This window comes from Somniosus microcephalus, chromosome 11, assembly GCF_052327205.1.
Source record: "Somniosus microcephalus isolate GS21.2 chromosome 11, FLI_Smic_1.0, whole genome shotgun sequence".
Taxonomy (NCBI): Eukaryota; Metazoa; Chordata; class Chondrichthyes; order Squaliformes; family Somniosidae; genus Somniosus; species Somniosus microcephalus.
Window position 1 is genome coordinate 31,245,443 of NC_140997.1, and position 19,549 is coordinate 31,264,991.

At 45.2% G+C, this 19,549-nt stretch overlaps 1 protein-coding gene across 2 annotated transcripts in view; it reads right to left on the bottom strand.

Annotated features, from left to right (window-relative positions):
• Positions 1-4,407: 4,407 nt before the first annotated feature.
• mettl26 (methyltransferase like 26) overlaps positions 4,408-19,549 on the bottom strand; it is a 40,569-nt gene continuing 25,427 nt past the window's right edge. For both annotated transcript variants that reach the window (XM_086000432.1, XM_086000431.1), the window contains exons 4-6: positions 15,508-15,575; positions 15,306-15,384; positions 4,408-12,264 (exon numbers count right to left, since the gene is read on the bottom strand). In XM_086000432.1, coding sequence (XP_085856558.1) covers positions 12,208-12,264; positions 15,306-15,384; positions 15,508-15,575 — 204 coding nt within the window. In that variant the 3' untranslated portion in view covers positions 4,408-12,207. The remainder of the gene's footprint in view (positions 12,265-15,305; positions 15,385-15,507; positions 15,576-19,549) is intronic.

Consider the following 19,549-nt stretch of genomic DNA (forward strand, 5'->3'; position numbering starts at 1 on the left):
GGCGGGTCGGGCAAAAAAGATGAAATGGCGGCGCGGGTTGCGGCCGCACCTCCTTTTAATTAGCACCCCGCGAGTGGAGGTTCACCTGGTTCGCAACCCGCGATGCTGGCACGGACGCCGACCACGACTGCCTCGCGGGGCAGTAAGGGGTCATGGCAGGGCACTAAGGGGTTGCAGCGCATGCCGATGATGTCATCGCTGGCGGCGCAGCGGCCCGAGCCACTACCGGTGGGGGTGTGGCGCTATCGACTAGCACCTCAGTAGCATCCCACTGAATTTCTCGGGCAGCGATATCAGCGCCCCCTCCCCCGGGCGCTAAGAGCAGGTGCAAAGGAGCCGAATTTGCAGCCTAAGTTTCAGTAAAGTTATGTTGGGCAGCTCGAATACTTTGGCCTAGAAATTGAGTGGGCTTTGCGCCCATTTTGCGGCGCTAGAGGTCATTGCGCTGGACTTACAGCCGGTTCAGAAATTCCCTGGGGCCCTACCATCAGCGGTAGACCGGTTGCGCTGCGCCGGCACCGATGACGTCATCGGTGTGCGCAGCGTCCCAGTTGCCGTGGTGACGGGCCCCAGCGCCGAAATTGAGTTGCGGCCGCCTCGCCCGTGGCAGCCGCAACTAAGACTCTGGCAACCGAGTCTTACAGGAGTTTGCGCCGGCGCATTAAGGTCGCGCGGCGGCCGGCCGCTTTCCCGCCGGCCGCCTGCCCGCACCTCCCTCCCCGGACTCCTCCACCCCCCCCCGCGGAACAGATGCTTCTGGGCTGCGAGCCCGGCACTTCCCTGAGGTGCCGGGCTCATTTTTGTGAAGATTTTACTGGCCAGCGGGCGGGTGCAGGCAGCTCCTCATTAACTGAAGGAGGAGGCCTGCACTTCCCGAGCCTGCCGCACCGCTTCGGGCGCCGGAATAGCGCCGCAATGCGGCAGGTAGCGCCCATTTTCAGGCACAAACACCCTTCAGTAGCGCCGGCAGCCGTTTGGGCGCGGCGCTACTGAATTTTTGGCGCGCGCAGGGGGACTTAGCGCCGGCGCTAACTTTCCGGCGCTAAAGCCCTGGCGCGGCGCCAACTGAATTTCTAGGCCAATAACTACTTACACTTGCGTAGCTCCTTTAATGTGATCAACATGCCAAGGCATTTCACAGAGAGGGAAATCGGGACACTGAATAGGAATTGAAAGAAGAGTTGAGAGAAGTGACTAAAGATGAGCTCAAAGAGGTGGGTTTGATGAGGTTTCTGAGAGTAGGGAGAGATGAAGCAAAGTGTTGTGGAAGGGAATTCCAATGTGCATGGCCATGACAGCTGAAAGCTCTGCCATCAATGGAGAAGTGAATGAAAGGGGGGGGTGCATTTTACGCCAAATTCAGGTGAGAAGCAGCAAGTGATTTTGACAGAAGAGGAGCAGGAATCTTCTGGCTAGATAGGCACATGTGTGCCACATAAACTCTGCAATCTTGGCAGCCTTACCACCTGGTAGAAATTGGTGTCATGCCATGCTGATGCCTCATTTCCACAAAGAGATGAATATGTGGTCCATTATAAACAAGGCTTCTGTCACTTGCCAGATGCATCTGTGGACAGTGGTGTAAAAGTTTAATGCAGTGGTAACCTACACAGCCACAAGCGCCATCTTTGTGTTACAAGTCGTCTACAAGTTGACCTTGCGAAGACGGTATAGCTCTGTGCCACCCTCTTATGAAGCAGAGGTGGGAAAAACAGGTTACTGACATACCCAGGTAGTACTGCCTGGTTCTGTAAATGTGAGTTCTGGAATAAGGAATGCTGCATAAGTCATGTCTAGTTGTAACTGCACCTATCTTTCATGTCCCCTCATGAACTAATCTTCCTCCTGCAAACCTTGGAGGGCGTGAGCCCCACAAAGGAAATCCCAGCCTGACCACTTTGCTTACTGCAAAAGAAATAGCGGCTGAAATCAAGCCTGTTTTCGGAAAAGAGTAATAATAAAAGCCTTGCGCTGTGACAAATGAAGCCTTACAGGAAGGAATGCACCAATCAACATGCACACCAATGTAGTAAGACTTTTCCTTGTAAAATGCAGCACTAAATCAGGTGTAGTGATCTGCAACCTGCAGAGTGAAGTCATACAAAATTAACCTACTGTGCCAAACAAGATGGGATTGGTTTACACAGTGTGGCATGTTGCAGGGTATTCTGTAAGAGGTTGATATCAGACAATGTTCCGAAGAGTTCAAAGAGGAAACCAATACAGCTTTTGAATTAGGATTTGTTAAGGGGAATTACTCAGCTGATCAGTAAAACAGATGGACTGAAGGGCAAGTTATATAAGTCATTATATATGTCATTCTGGGTTACTAAAGGTTTGTCGTTCAGTGCAACCTGGCTAGTTGTTGATGACACATTACCTTGTACAAAATGGCAACATTAATTTACCGTAACCAGTCACTGCACTTCAAAAAGCCACATTCATCCCTCTTGCTGCAGTAGTTCTCAACCAAATCGGGTTTACAGGATATTTCCAAATGCTAACCATCCCATAATCAGGCAGTGGATGAAATTGCTAAGCCTTTTTTTTAGGCTGCAACAAACCGAAGGGATGTGGGTGTTAAATGTTACAATTCTGCTCAAAACATGTCAACCAAAACCAGCTAGGAAGGAGAGAGCACATTTTATTCCCTCTACATCAATATGCAATCAAATTAGCATATATGGTGCAGAAGCAATCTTTTTGTTGTGCAGTTCTTCCCTAACGGTCAAAATATATGAATTTTACTATGTATCACTAAGAAAAGGGTCGGGCTGCTTTAAACTGTGCCCGAGGTTGTACCCTAGTCATTTTTATTGCAGTTGGTATTTTCACAGCTGAAATTTGGATCAAGTACAACTTGAGGATGTTGGAAAACAAAAATGCACCAGGTGAGAGAGTCTCCCTTTGTGGCCCACAGACACAGAATTTAATGGACTGACATGTCTGCTGGCAGCTTAGAGTATTTAAAAACAACATTGGAATTGCCTGTATAAATTAGGGTGACCATATTTTCAAAACGCAATCCGGGGACACAGTCAATGTTCCCTGCAATTTTTTTTGGGTGTGCGGCCCCTTTAATGGGCTGTGTGGCCCATTCAAAGTTTCGCGCATGTGCAAAATTTCGCATTGGAAAAGCTGGTCCCGGGCTGTGCAGCACTGGCAGACAGCTGTGCAGCTTAGATACACCAAATCATGAATCTTGCATGTGTTCTGGCAATAGTGCTGTACCATCTACTCGTCCCCGAATACCCTAAATTTTAATTTCTCAATTTAAAATCTGCTCCCAACAGACTCAGATTTTCCATGAAACACCCTCTGTCTCAGAAGGTCTCATTCACAAACCTCTTCCCGGTGGGAGAATTTAGAGCTTGCCTTCCCTTACTCAATAAAAAAAAAACCATGATGCACCATACAGCTAAACTGGTAAAATAAATCAGCTCTCATCACTCCCTTGGCCTCTCCTGAAGGTCCTGCCCTCCAGCCAGTCACCATTAGATGAAACACTTGTCAGATGACTCAATCCCCCTACAGTGCAGTGCAGCTAGAGCTATAGATAAGGCCTTTTCTCAGCCGCACTGCATTGTGGGATGGCGGGCCCACCATTGTCACCTCCATTCAACTCCAGGAATTCGTTCCTGAACTCAAATAGGCCAAGAATCTCTGAGAAATGGGTTTCTATGCATATTAGCATTGAAAAAAAATCAAAGACTCAGTATCGGGGACAAGATTTTTAAACTGAGGACTCTTCCGGGAACATTGTTTGCCGGTGACACATTCCCAAATCCGGGACATCTGGTCAACCTAGTACAAATTGGAGTTGTCTCTGCAAGTTCAGAGTAGTATAGAATATTTTTAATTCAGATTTTGGAAGGAGAAGCAGAATATAAAGGCAATCCAAGTGTCATCATGAGTGTAGACCTTAAATTTGAAGATGCCAGAGGTGGTTGCCACTATGTGATTGTAAAACCTCTTCTTGCAATGTGTCATTTTCCTAAATAAAGAACAAACTTGCATTCAGCACTTGCGTATCCTGAGGACATCCCAAGGTGCTTCACACCCAATGAATTACTTTTGAAGTGTAATCACTGTTGTTTTGTTGGCAAATGTGGCAACCAATTTGTGCACAGCAAGGTCTCACAAACAGTAATGAGATGAATTAATCAGTTAATGAGTTTCAATATTGTTGGTTAGAGAGAACTGCCTGCTCTTCAAATAAAGTGCAAGAGGATCTTTTATATCCATCTAAACAGGTAGAGAGCCTCTGTCGCATCCAAAGAACAGCACCTCTGACAATGCAGCACTCTCTCAGTACTGTACTTGAGCTATCTCCTTAGATGACGTGCTCAAGTCCTGGAGTGCCACTTGAACCCACAACCTTCTGACTCCAAAGGAAAAAAATACAACCACTGAGCAAAGCAGTCACTTTAATGTCAACACCATCACTGACTGGCTGAGACATAACTTGTTACTAAAACTATAAAGCACACAACTTGCAATTCTTTTAAAATTTTAATTTCATGGTTACATTATCATTTCGAACAAAACGCAATCTAAATTAACTAATATTAAACAATAAAAAGATCTTCATGCTGGAATATCCAGAAGATTACAGAAATGATACATGTGGAGTTTGTTAGTTGTGCAAGAGCATTTTGATCCAAACCTTCTCCTGTTCTTTAGGATTGGCTTTTTTTTTTAAATACATTCTCGGAATATGGGTGTCACTGGCAAGACTATTGCATTTATTGCCTATGCCTAGAGTTGGTGGTGGGGCTCTTGAACCGCTGCAGTCTGTGTAGCTCCTACAATGCTGTTAGCTAGGGAGTTCCAGGATTCTGTACACTGAGCAACAATGAAGGAATGGCGACACATCTCCAAGTCAGGTTGGTGTGCGTGCGACTTGGTGGGACACTTGGAGCTGGTGGTGTTCCCATGCACCTACTGCCCTTGTCCTTTTAGGTGGTGGAGGCCATGGGTTTGGGAGATACTGCCAAAGAAACCTTGGTGAGTCGTTGCAGTGCATCCGGTAGATAGTATACATTGCAGGCATGGTACGCATGCATTGTGAATGCTTTTTGAGTGTTATTGCAGCTGCAGTCATCGAGGCAAATATTCTAGCACGCTCCTGACTTGAAGGTAGTGAAGAGACTTTGGGGAGTCAGGAGCTGAGCCACTCGCTACAGAATACCCAGCCTCTGAAGGGGAAGTGCAAAGAGACCTGGGTGTTCTTGTGCACCAGTCGCTGAAGGTAAGCATGCAGGTGCAGCAGGCAGTTAAGAAGGCAAATGGTATGTTGGCCTTCGTAGCAAGAGGGTTCGAGTACAGGAACAAGGATGTCTTGCTACAGTTGTACAGGGCCTTGGTGAGACCACATCTTGAGTATTGTGTGCAGTTTTGGTTGCCTTACCTGAGGAAGAACGTTCTTGCCATGGAAGGAGTGCAGCGAAGATTCACCAGGCTGATACGTGGGATGGCAGGAATGACTTATGAGGAGAGATTGTGTCGATTGGGCTTATACTCACTGGAGTTTAGAAGATTGAGAGGGGATCTCATCGAAACCTATAAAATTCTGTCAGGCCTGGACAGACTAGATGCAGGAAGGATGTGTCTGATGGCCGGGGAGTCCAGAACCAGGGGTCATAGTCTAAGGATAAGGGGTAAGCCCTTTAGGACTGAAATGAGGAGGAATTTCTTCACCCAGAGAGTGGTGAACCTGTGGAATTCTCTGCCACAGAGGGCGGTGGAGGCCAGTTCATTAAATATATTCAAGAAAGAGTTGGATATACTTAAGGCTAAAGGGATCAAGGAATATGGAGAGAAGGCAGGGACAGGGTACTGAATTTGGATGATCAGCCATGATATCATTGAATGGCGGAGCAGGCTCGAAGGGCCTACTCCTGCTCCTATCTGCTATGTTTCTATGATCTGCTCTAGTAGCCACAACATTTACGCAGCTGGTCCACCCCCACCCCCCATGATGTTGATGGTGAGGGACGCGGCCATAGTAAAGCCTTAGAATGTCAAGGAAAAGTGCTCTCTCTTTTTGGAGATGGTCATTGCCTGGCAATTGCACAGCAAACATTACTTGCCACCTATCAGCCCAAGTCTGGATACTGTCCAAGACATGCTGTACGTGGGCATTCCTTGACTATCTGAGGAATTGGGAAAGGAATTGAACACTGTGCAAGCATTAGCGAACAGCTCCACTTCTGATCTTATGATGGAGGGAAGGTCATTGATGAAGCAGCTGAAGATAATTGGGCCTGGGACACTACCCTGAGAAATCCTGCAGCAATGTCCTGGGGTGGAGATAATTGGCCTCCAGTGACCACAACCATCTTCCTTAAGGCTAGGTATGATTCCAGCTACTGGAGAGATTTCCACCTGATCCCCGTAGACTTACATCTTACACGGGTTCCTTGGTACAACACTTGATTGAATGCTGCCTCGATGTCAAGGGCAGTCATGCTCAACTCACCTCTGGAATTCAGCTTGTGTCCATCCTTGGACCAAGGCCGTAACGGGACCTGGAACAGAGTGGTCCTGGTGAACTGCAAACTACGTATTAGTGAGTAGGTCATTGGTGAATAAGTGCTGTTTCTTAGCACTGTTTATGACTCCTTCCATCACTTTGCTGATGATTGGGAGTAGGTTGATAGGGCAATTAATTGGCTGGGTTGGTTTTGTCCTGCATTTTGTGGCCAGGACATACCCAGGCAATTCTCCACATTGTTGGCTGCCCAAGGCTCCAAGGGATGAGCCCAAAGCCCAACATCTTTTGGCTTAAAGAACCACAGAATAGCTCATTTTTAGTTGGATTACCCTACAGTATTTTATAACAGATTCTGTAATTAGAGGAAAAAAATCAAATGAAATGAGAGAGACAAATTTAAATGTTATCAGTAACTTGTGAAGAGTTGCTGATAAGTTTTCAGAAACCATGTCTGAAACCTAATAAATGTGACAGTGAAGACTGAAAATGTAATGTACTCAGTGAGGCTGATCCAGCAGAAATTCTGCAAGACCTGATTCCCATTTTCAGTCTATTATTAATAGCTGATCAGCACACAGAAAAAATGCCGTATAAAGTCAGATGCTTGTAGCAACCCATATAGCCACAGAAATTCAGAAAATATTTGCGTGTACATTTCCTGAATCGAATGGGTAAAAAGCTACAGAAATTCACTAATCAGGTTTAAGAGGTACTGACCCCAAGAAGTGCACAGTTGGATCTCGACCTGAACTCAAAAGACTCAGTTCCAACAGGACAAAGACAGAGCAGAGGTAGAGGCAGGCTGCTCAGATCTTTGCTCTGACTGCCGAGATGCACTCGGCCGACGTCCTCTGGGTTTTGGAGCCTGCGAGGGCCGACGTCCTCTGGGTTTTGGAGCCTGCGAGGGCCGACGTCCTCTGGGTTTTGGAGCCTGCGAGGGCCGACGTCCTCTGGGTTTGGGAGCCTGCGAGGGCCGACGTCCTCTGGGTTTGGGAGCCTGCGAGGGCCGACGTCCTCTGGGTTTGGGAGCCTGCGAGGGCCGACGTCCTCTGGGTTTGGGAGCCTGCGAGGGCCGACGTCCTCTGGGTTTGGGAGCCTGCGAGGGCCGACGTCCTCTGGGTTTGGGAGCCTGCGAGGGCCGACGTCCTCTGGGTTTGGGAGCCTGCGAGGGCCGACGTCCTCTGGGTTTGGGAGCCTGCGAGGGCCGACGTCCTCTGGGTTTGGGAGCCTGTGAGGGTCCCGCCAAAGACTGCTCCTATGCAGGGGCAGACTCAGCCATCGGGAGATGAAGCAGCATGTGGGCTACTGACTGAGCTGGGCTATGGGTGAGAAGTTGAAGTGCTTTGCGTGGAGTCCGCACTTCCATGACCCCTTTCGCCATCTCCCTCTCATGGCCCAGCTATAGTTCACTGCTACCACTGTGCTGGAGAAAAACTATGGTGCAGATCAGTGCGACCCTGTGAAGTGAAGCCAAGCCTAAGGTATCCATCAACCTATTTAAGGTGGTAGACATGTTGGCATCCAGAGTCTGCATGGTGGTGTTGAAAGCGTGCATGGACTCCTGTGATTGGTGCATATGACAGTCCATGGCGCTGGCCACTCTATCCATGGAAGAAGACATCACCTCAGTGCCCTGTGACATCAGCCCCTCATGCTTGAGATGGACTCCTCCAATCTCTGCAATCATGGTGATTCCATTTTGAAGGCCCGTCAGTGCATCGCACATTGTCTGTTCAATGATTCTCCTGTTCCTCGACAGCCCCTCGGGTACAGCATCGGTGTCCAGCTGAGCAGAGCTTGGACAGGGCTGCGCCCTCTGACACGGACTCTCCACTGCTGTCCCTGACTCCACCATCTGCTCTTGCTCACTTGTGAAGTGCGGGTCACCAGGTGAAAACCCAACTATCTGCCTTACTGGTCCCACCGAAGTGCGAGTATCTGAATTGGTTCATGATCTGCACGAGTCCTGTGACAGGTCCTCTGAGGAATCATCATCAGCCACCTCCACTGACTGCTGCTGCAAGCGTGAAGGCCCTGTGGGAGATAAAAGACATGAATTAGTGCTGGCAAGGTAAGAATATGTTGCAAGTTATTATGAAGATGATGATCTTTCACCCGCTGTTGAAATCAAGTCAATATGACTTACGTGCCATATTACACGTGGGTGGCTTTTATTTAATTGCGTCACCAGGTAGCTGGGAGTTCCCCGTCTCAAATGGCTAGGGATGCTGAAACTCCACTGATCTCTGGTGCCTCCTCCTCTGCGCTTATCAGCTGAGAGATGTTTGGAGGGTACCCTCCGATTCTCTCCCTCTCCCTGGTGTTCTGTGCTCTCTTCTGCAAGGAGGGAAAGAGACGTATGAGTGAGAGTAATGGCATGTGTTCATCTGATCGCTGGAGTGTATTTGTTGAAGGTGACTATGAGGGAAAAGCATGACATTGCATAAGGATATGGGTGAGTGGGAGTGGTGGATGGATAGATGGGGATGTGAGGAAAGGCCTAGAAAGAGAAGGAGGGGTGCAATTGCAAGTACAGGAAACTTTTTTTCAATCCGGCACCGAAAGGACCGACGTGGTGCCGGTTCATCAAAAATTCTGGATAACCGAGAGCTATAGTAAAAGATATGGAGAGCTGAGCGCTCCGTATAAAGCAACAAACCCTGTTGCTTAGCAACAGGTGCAGAACACTGGCCAAGTGTCTCTGTAGCTTAGCAACAGCTGCAGCCACACCCTTGCACAGCAACAGATCGAGGAAGGCAAGTACAATATGAAGTAAAACTTACCTGAACCTACTCCTGAATTTTGCCGGTTAACTGAGCTTTCCGGTTATTTAGGTGCCGGTAAATCGAAAGTTTCCTGTAAGTGGGCGTGAGGAGTGATGTGCTCGAGTAGACTTGAGAAGGCAGCATGAGGGGGTGGAGTGATGCACACAGCAGGATGTAGGTGACTGTGCCACTGTACTCACCTTTCCGGACCTGCTTATGTCATTAAAGCGCTTCTTGCACTGAATCCAGGATCCTGCTGCTGACCTCCTCCGCTAACACCAACCACACCTTCTTGGTCTCTGCTGCAGGCTGCTTCCTCCCATTGGTAGGGAAGAGTATCTCTCTCCGACTCCTCACAGCCCCCAGCAGCACATCCAAGGAGGCATCACTGAAATGAGGCGCAGTCTTTGCCTGTCTGGACTTCATTCTGACACTTGCTTCTCTTTTGTTTCCAATTCCAAATTGCAGATTTGCAGGTCCAACTCACGCCCGCTGCCACTGATTGGATGGAGAACCCGGAAGTAAAATGATAATGAGGTGGCCGAGTTAAAAAGCCACTGACAGACACGTTGCACTTGCTTCTGGGTTTCCCGTGCACTATCGGACACCCCCCCCCCCAGCGCGTCTCGGTGAGGATTCTTCAATCTGACTGGTTGAAGAGCCACACTGCTACTTGTCCTGGTCACACACCGTGTGCCGTGCTGGATCAGACGCCTGATGACAGCAAGTTGCCGCTCAAAAGTCCGCAAAAACACCGTGGGCAGCTACAATCCTAGTGAACGGCAAGCGCCGTTCCTTCGCTGCGGAGCACAAAATCCTGGCCAATGTATTTTCATTGACACCAATGGTTGCAATGGTACTTGATCATAAAGAAAAAAGAACTTGCATTTTTATAGTGCTTTTCACAACCTCAGGACATCCCACAGCAGTTTACAGTCAATATAATGCAGGAAATGCAGCAGCCAATATGCGCATAGCAATGTGATAATGCCCAGATAATCTATTTTAGTGATGTTGGTTGAGGGATAAATATTGGCCAGGTCACTTGGGAGAACGTTCCCACTCTTCTTTGAATAGTGCTATGGGATCATTTACATTCACCTGAAAGAAGACACCTCCGACAGTGCAGCACTCGCTCAGTACTGCACTGGTGTGTCACCATTCCAGCTCCTGGGGACATACTTTCAGCATTATACATAATTTTGTTCATATGGATGGAGGAGTATTAAGAAACTTGAATAAAAGTGATAAAAACTGCCAAAAACTATTAAACAATTTGCAGTAGACAAATACATCTCAATAATATTGAAGTTTAAATGGCAAAGCAAATTGCTTCGTAGCAAGGTGGCTACTCCCACTCCCCCTCCCCCATAGAGTGTGAATCTGTACAAGCTCCTCTTACATTCAGGAAACCATAACAAGGACAGTCCCAATTTTAGATACTTGCGCCATTGTCCTACCATAATGCTACACTGCTTACAGACCCGGATGCAAGAGTGAGAGGTTTTTAAAAATGTGCCCATCAAGGCGAGAGGCATTAGTGTCAGGGAATAGGACACTTTCCATTCCAGTGTCAGCATAAAACACTCACTACTCGGGTGCAATACAGCCAGATGCAAAGCAAAGCTCCCTCTGCTCTGCCCCAACAATGTATCTCCTCCTCAACCTCAGTAGAATTCTGTACTGCATCACTGTGGTATTTTTCCATTTCCCACACCAACTATCCTTAGGCCACTTTGAGTGACACTGCCAATTAGTGTTGAATCGGGGACAGTTAAGTGCTGTGGGTCTATGTCTATTAGAAGCTGAAATGACACTACAAACTTATTTCAAAAGGACCCTTACAGTCAGCACAAAGTGGACTTTCATCCCATCAATCTGGGCTGAAGGTGAAAGGCCAGGATGGGTGAGATAGCTTTTTCCAAAAGTCCATGTATACTTTTATTAAGTCTGTTGTTAATCCACTGATGACTTTTACCAATTATAAACAATCATTCCATTCTTGATGTCTTTAGATTGTGAGTGTGTTATGCACATATTGTAAACTTGGTCACAGTTTACAATAATAATTTGATACAGATCAAAGTCACTCAGTTAAATGATAGTTAGTTTTCCTTCAAGCCTTACATCAATATGTACAACTCTGGATTAATTTAATTACAAGCTGTATAAGTACAAGCCACATCAAATACAAAGAAAAATTACAGCCAAAACCCACGCACAGAATGTATTCCAAGCCAACAATAAACATATGCTGCTGGTAATGATAGCAAATCCTCTTTTAAAAAGTTACTTATGTCGTACAACATTTGGGAGATAGCATTCTTTTGGCGTGCACTGCATAAATCCAAGTGATTATCAAGGCCTCAATTTCTCAACTTAAACATAGACATGGAAAAGGGAGGTGGCGAGTTTCTTCCACCTAATGCTTTGCATGACCAGCAAAAATCCCCAAGGACAGACCCTGACATGCAGCCCGCTTGTGAAGAAATTAATAACACTGGGGGAGGGAAATTCTTATGCTAAAAGTACTCCTCAAACACAAACAACTCTTTTACAGCTAACGAGGCAAGTCAATGCAAGTCTATTGAAAATAATGAATTCTACTGGGTCAGTATATTTCCAAAGCATAAGGCAAAAGTTTTTTTTAAATTACTTTCAATGCTTAGGAAAATTGGCCACTGACCAGTTAAAAAAAAAAACTGTCCAGTGACTGCATTAATTTTAATGCAAGTCATTCCTTTGGTTCAGTTGAGAGAGTAACTAGTTAATAGAGGTTTAGCAGCACTTCTGCATCATTCGATTTTAATTGCCTATTCGCCCAGTTTCCGCCAGGTGGGTAGGGTTAAAAATCAACTTTAAAAACAATATTGTTACAATAATTAGAGTTAAACATTACAGTTCCTCCCAGTGTTGAGCCATGGGATTGTTGAATAGCTGACTCTGCTATACACTTGATCTTTTCTGGAAAATCAGGCATTTGTTATTAGCTGGCATATCAACCTGAAAACAAACCAGAATACCATTAACACACTAAGGCTGTTGAGTGAACCCCTTCTTTTAAGCAGCATTACCACAAAATCAGCCACAACCCTTTCACTTTCACAAATTTACCTTTTGGGTTTGACTAAATGTTCTCAACACATCATTCATTTGGTTTGCATTGCTGTCTTCATCTAATTTTCCAAACAACATTTCACAAACGTACCATTCTGTGAATCAACAGATACAATTCGATGGCCGAGAATTTGCGGTCAGCGGTGAAACGACAGCGCTCGCCGCTGACCCCGAAGAAAGCTGTCCACAAAGATCTAGCGATCTCGGAGGTGTGAATTTCAGCTCCCCTGACCTTAGTTTGAATCTGGTGTCAAATCAAGTGAATCTCCAGCATCCAGCAACAGTGATTTCATCATCACAGGCAGCAAACCAGGAAGTAAAATGCACAGATTATAATTTACTTTTTTATAATTTTACAGTGAGCGAAATAAAGATTGGGACATATACATAGGATTAAGGTAGAAGCTGAAATATCAACAAACTTTTAAAGAAAATATTTTATATTAAAGCCATGTATTTATCATATTAATGGAAAAATTTGCCATTCCCCAAATATAAAATTAGTTTTTCATGGTTAGAACGGTTGTTCAGCAGTCAATACGCCGTTAAATACCCAATTACACCTCTTAACAAGGCTTAACTTTTTCAGGGGGGGTTTAACGACTATATTCCAGCGTAATAGGGGAAGTTTTCGTCAGGAACTGTGATTTGAATTGATCACCGGCTCTGGGGAGTTCCACAGCGCAACCTGCGGAGGAGCAGGGAATGACTGACCGCAACTTCTGGATTTCTGCGTTTTTTGCGCATGCGCTGATTCCAGAAGTTGCTGTCACTTTCAGAGGTGTAATGACGGTGAACGCTGACAGTTTCGCCGTCATTACCACTGCAAAATCCGGGCCATTAAGGGAGTCATCGGCCAGGAAACTACTGGTTTCAGTTATTTTCCGCCCATCTGTGGCAGATGACGCCATCGGACCTCGATCTGCATATTTAAAGAGGGACCCCAGCGGTTTCAGGCCGGCGTCCTTGCCATCTGCTGAGAAAAGCCGGTTGAGATTGAAGACGGTGGAATATCGCTGAGTAAGTCACCCGGTCGATTTTAATTGCCTATTCGCCCAGTTTCCGCCAGGTGGGTAGGGTTAAAATCAACTTTTAAAACAATCTAAAAATAATCATTCTGAAGGGAGCTCACAAGGTGGTTTTGGATTGGCCCATTTGATATGCCCCTTCATCTTCCCATTAAATCCTACAATTTTCCCATCTACTTCTATCTTAAATCAATGTAGTATTCGGGCCTCAATCACCCTTCCTGGCAACTCATTCTAGATATTGGTCGTGCTCTGCATAACAAAAAATCCTGGGGGTAATTTTAACATTCATCACTGGCCAAAAAATGGGTGGCAGTGAATCTGCAGCCTCTAACACCTCACCCGATTTTAATTTCCATTGAAGTCGATGAGAGGCAGAGGCAGAGACATTATTTCCTCATTCTAATTTGGCTTATTCTTTTTTTAAAAAGCAAGATGAATTTTGAAAAAAAAAAGCATCTGAGGGAAACAGGTAGGGAGGGTAGGAGCAGGAAGGGCGGAGGGGGCCTCTCAACTCTGGCTACCTGCCCTTGGGGGAATGACAGCAAGGTAAGGGAGGGGGATACAACAACAACTTTTATTTAGAATAGCTCCTTTAACGTCGTAAAACGCCCCAAGGCACTTTTACAAGCGTGTTATCAAACAAAATTTGATACCGAATCATTTAAGGAGATAGCAGGACAGGTGACCAAAAGCTTGGTCAAAGAAGTAAGTTTTAAGGAGTGTCTTAAAGGAGGAGAGGGGTAGAGGGGTTTCAGGAGGGAATTCCAGAGCTTAGGGATAACGCAGCTGAAGGCACAGCTGCCAATGGTGGAGTGATTAAAATTGGGATGTGCAAGAGGCTAGAATTAGAGGAGCGCAGAGATCTCGGAGGGCTGGAGGAGGGACAAGGAGGATTATGAAAACAAGGGTGAGAATCTTAAAATTGAGGTGTTGCCGGGCCAGGAGCCAATGTAGGTCAGCGAGCACAGGGGTGATGGGTGAATAGGACTTGGTTCGAGTTAGGGTACAGGGAGCAGAGTTCTGGATGAGCTCAGGTTTATGGAGGGTGCATGATGGGAAGCTGCCCAAGAGAGCATTGGAATAGTCCAGTCTAGGAGGTAACAAAGGCATCGATGAGGATTTCAGCAACAGATGAGATGAGGCAGGGGTGGAGATGGGCGATGTTACGGAGGTGGTCTTGGTGATGGAGAGGATATGGGGTCGAAAGCTCAGCTCAGGGTCAAATAGGATGCCACGGTTGTGAACATTCTGGTTCAGCCTCAGACAGTGACCAGGGAGAGAGGGGGAATCGGTGGCCACGGAATGGATTTTGTGGCAGGGACCGAAGACAATCGCTCTGGTCTTCCCAATATTTAACTGGAGGAAATTTCTGCTTATCCAATACTCACCCAAGGTACAGTGATTGAGTGGGTAATTCAAGGGAGAAGAGGTGGGGTAGTGATATGAGTTAGCAGGCAATTGGGAGGGAAATATGTAATGGGAAGCTGAAGGGTTTGAGGATACGATGGGGCTTCTGAGGACCACAATTACTTTGCAAACCCTATTTAAATGCAGCCATCAGTGACTTCTTTCCCACAGCACCATACCACCTTCCACCTGAAAGGAGGCATGAAAAAGAAAAGCAGAAGGGGATAAAGAGATAACCATAAAAGAGAAGAGAGAAACAGAACCATAACAGGAGACACAAAGACAGGTAGGTAAATGAGTGACTGGACAGTGTGCAATTCCACAGAAGATCAACTAGTATATTAGAAGTCTTTGATGCAAGTACATGCAAATGCATGGGATGCATTGAGTGACCAACATGAAAATATTGGGGGTTTGTTTGTAATGAAACACTCAGTTGGTCGCTATTTCACATGTATTATGATTATTTAGGAAATAAGTAATTCATACCATCTGCTTGAATGCCATCCCGCTCTCTTCAGCAAACTTTTGTAATATGCTCGTATCTCTCAAACCCCAGCTTGGATTTCTTTTAAAAGAAAATTATTACATTTAAGCGGAGCGGTTTCAAAACCATATTTTTATTGTCTTTTAGGATTACCGACAGAAACAAACTTTGTAAAAATGAAAAAATATTGGCATCATATTTTACCTTTGTCTTAAGCTCAAATCAAAATCTATGTTGCTTTGCGGAGTAATCACGCCATTGACTGCGTAGGGCTGCAGAAAAGAACAATGTCAAATTAAATCAGTGACTATCAATATTTATCAAAATATTCCCTCCAGTAACCTGCCTGGAAACAGTGACGAGGACTTTGTGTGACCCTTAAGACTCTATTTTCACCAACACACTAGTAAATACAGTCAAACCTTGTTACACTGAAGTCTCCCAGTCGAACGTATGATTTTACTGGCCGAGCTCCAGGTAAAGTTGGGAGAACTCAAACTACAACAAGATTATTGAGAAGAACTACTTTAATAATATTAATGTTTAATGATATACTCAGGTTACTCTGGTTGTAAATGCAGCTCTGAAGTTTTCATTCTTTGGGCATCACTTCATGCAGTTACTCAATGTTTTGGACTCCAAATTGGCAAAGTCACCCAGGCTTTGAAATGATGCTGTGGGATGATAAGTACAAATGCTTACCACAGTTGTCAGAAATCTCTCTCTTGGTTTAGCAGAGATGCTAACCCATTTAAAATAAAATATCAGAGTGGAGTTTCAGACAAATCCAATAAGAATCCAAACCCATTATTCTCCAGGGTAATTTCAAAGTCCCAGTGTTTTCACTGCTTCAGGATTCTGCAGGCTCCTTTTATTGTCAATGGTGTGATGTGATATAGTCAATGCCACTGAACAAACAGTAGCAAATATCTAGTCATCTTTCATGGAGAAGCAGAGACTTTTGCCGTATTTAGTATGGAGTCACAAAGTTTTACATTAAAACTCGGCTCTGCTCACTTTCTCACCGTTTCTCTGTGCAAACATCCTACCAAGGCTCCAACTCTAACATTGTAAAACCCTTTGAAAGTCATGTACTTTACTCCTCCTGCACATGTAGGTTTAGCTACGTTAAAAGTTGGAATCGCTCAGTAGGGTGTTTATGCAGGTTCCAATGACACACTGAGAAATAAATCTAACGAGAAATTTATTTGGCAGTTCCAGACTAAACACAACCAGTTGACATTTCTGCAAAGGTTCCTCAGAGTGTTTGCCTGAGGGTGGAATAAGCATCAACTGGATAGCTCCGCAAACCAGAGGTGTAGGACAGGGGTCAGAAATGAAAGATTTGTGTCAAGACTGTATTGCTATATAAAGATCTATTTTCTGCCATTTTTCGATGGTTACTCCCCATCACAATAATTTAGCATTGCATCCAAATTTGGGTGAGATGCAGCTTGAACCTCTGAATAAGGATCCACTAAATGGTGTCATTTCAAGAGCTGCTGGTGAAGTTGGTTTAGACAACAGTGGTCACAAGGTCACAGCACAAGCACATTGTTCATTTAGAGCTCAGGCTATGACAAAAAATCAAACGTCAGCTTGAGCAGATGGTGCTTTTCTGTGGGCGGGGGTCAAGTCTGCGTTGTCATGGAAGCAGCTGGCCTGGTTACTGATCTGATAAAAGGTGAATGACACTGCCAGATGTGGAGAGCAGAGCAGTTGCTTACACGCATTGTTATCCCTCCAACAAACCATGTGTAATTGGCTAAGTGACAGGAGAGAGTAGTGGTGAACGGTTGTTTTTCGGACTGGAGGAAGGTATACAGTGGTGTTCCCCAGGGGTCGGTACTAGGACCACTGCTTTTCTTGATATATATTAATGACTTAGACTTGGGTGTACAGGGTACAATTTCAAAATTTGCAGATGACACAAAACACGGAAGTATAGTGAACAGTGAGGAGGATAGCGATATACGTCAAGACGACAAACAGGCTGGTGAAATGGGGGGGGGGGGGGGGACATGGTAGATGAAATTTAACGCAAAAAAGTGCAAAGTGATACATTTTGGTAGGAAGAACGAGGAGAGGCAATAAAAACTAAAGGGTACAATCTTAAAGTGGGTGCATGAACAGAGAGACCTGGGAGTATATGTGCACAAATCATTGAAGGTGGCAGGGCAGGTTGAGAAAGTGGTTAAAAAAACATACGGGTTCCTGGGCTTCATAAAAAGAGGCATAGAGTACAAAAGCAAGGAAGTTATGAACCACCTTTGTAAAACACTGGTTCGGCCTCAACTGGAGTATTGTGTCCAATTCTGGGCACCGCACTTTAGGAAGGATGTGAAGGCCTTAGAGAGGGTGCAGAAAAGATTTACGAGAATGATTCCAGGAATGAGGGACTTAAGTTACGTTGATAGACTGGAGAAGCTGGGGTTGTTCTCCTTGGAGCAGAGAAGGTTGAGAGGAGATTTGATAGAGGTGTTCAAAATCATGAGGGGTCTGGACAGAGTAGATGGAGAGAAAGCGTTCCCTTTGGTGGAAGGGTCAAGAACCAGAGGACACAAATTCAAGGTGACGGGCAGAAGAACCAAAGGCGACATGAGGACATTTTTTTTAAATGCAGCGAGTGGTTACGATCTGGAATGCACTGCCTGAAAGTGTGGTGGCGGCAGACTCAATCATGGCTTTCAAAAGGGAATTGGATAAGTACCTGAAAGAAAAAAAATTGCAGGTCTACGGGGAAAGGGTGGGGGAGTGGGACTAGCTTAAGTCTCCTTCTGTGCTGTAACCATTCTATGATTCATTGAGAGCTAGAATATTCCCTGGATGATATAATTGTTCAGTTTTCAGTTGCCTAGGTGATTTTACACAAATCGGCAGCTTCCCTGTCCATGTGAAACAGAGTCACAGGTGTTACAGACTCTTCGTGAATTTTGTGCTCAGCACGATGAAGGATGTTAGTATGGGAATGAAAAACTTTCTATTTTGGGTGCCCAGTGTCAGCACCAAGCACTCCCAGGTTAGGTACAGCAGTTAGATGCAGAGTAAAGTCCCCTCTGGCAATGCACCTTAGCCCAACCTCAGGGCTTACAGCTTCACTGTAATTCCACCCCCCCCCCCCCAACAATTTCACACCAACCATCTTACGGCCTTACTAAAAAAGGCTTGCAATTAGCACCTTTTTTTGTATGGTAATAGCAATAAGTAAATCTACATTATTTACTAGTTGCTAAAATACTGCTGCAAATTTGCAGCGCCGGCATTAAGAGGATACAAATCTAGACCGAACAGAATACAAAAAGTTAACGGAACATGCTATCTTATTTTTTTAAATAAATGAACAATATACACAACCATCTAGTGCTTTGCATCTGAAGGCAGGGAGCAAAACCAGCATGTTAAGTGCTTTTCTGTACTTCCATGAATGCTATCTTATTTATATCACAATGCTAACTCTGAAGACAGCACTGTAATATAAACAGGGTTCAAGTCAGAATATCCCAGGTACTTATAAATAAATTATGTTAAGCAACCAATAAATGAGTTAAATTATGTTAATTATGCTGCAGTAAGTCAGAACACTCTCAAGGCTTAGAATACACATGCAATTAAGATCTGCCATTGCAAATCATATCACTGACCGTTAGTTTAATTAATTGAAATAATGTGCAATTATAACATAGAAATTGGCTAAATTGCAGCAACCTTCAAGGATTTGAAAATTCAAACATGCTGACAAATTTCTCACTGGTCCAGTTACTGGTTCCATTTCCTTTCGGTTTTTCTGCAGCACTAAATATTCATTTGTTCGTGCTCCTCAGGTCTCGATTTTCTTCATAATCCCTGCTCAGCTCTTCTGGCTGCTACTTTTCCCCAAAAAATGCCTTTAGTTTAAATCAATATGGTGGGTGGGTTCATTCTAAGTTACTCCTCTCTTCAATACTGCATCTGACAGTCAGGATGCTAAAATGTCCATGGAGATAGGAGTGCTTTCTACATGCATCACCATGTTATGCTATAATCATATTATGAAACAACACACTTGTATGAGAAAGCATCTCTCTTACACAGCACACAACAACCCCTCTTGCAGTGTCCCCATAACATGCTCCAGCTGGGAGGGTAGGTCTCTGCCAGTAACACTTCACTTGTTAGCAGCCTTTGGTTTCTCTTTCCACTGAGGAGCACCACCTCTCATGTTCTCATGATGCAACAGTTTGAGAAGCTGCAAATGCAGCCTTAAATC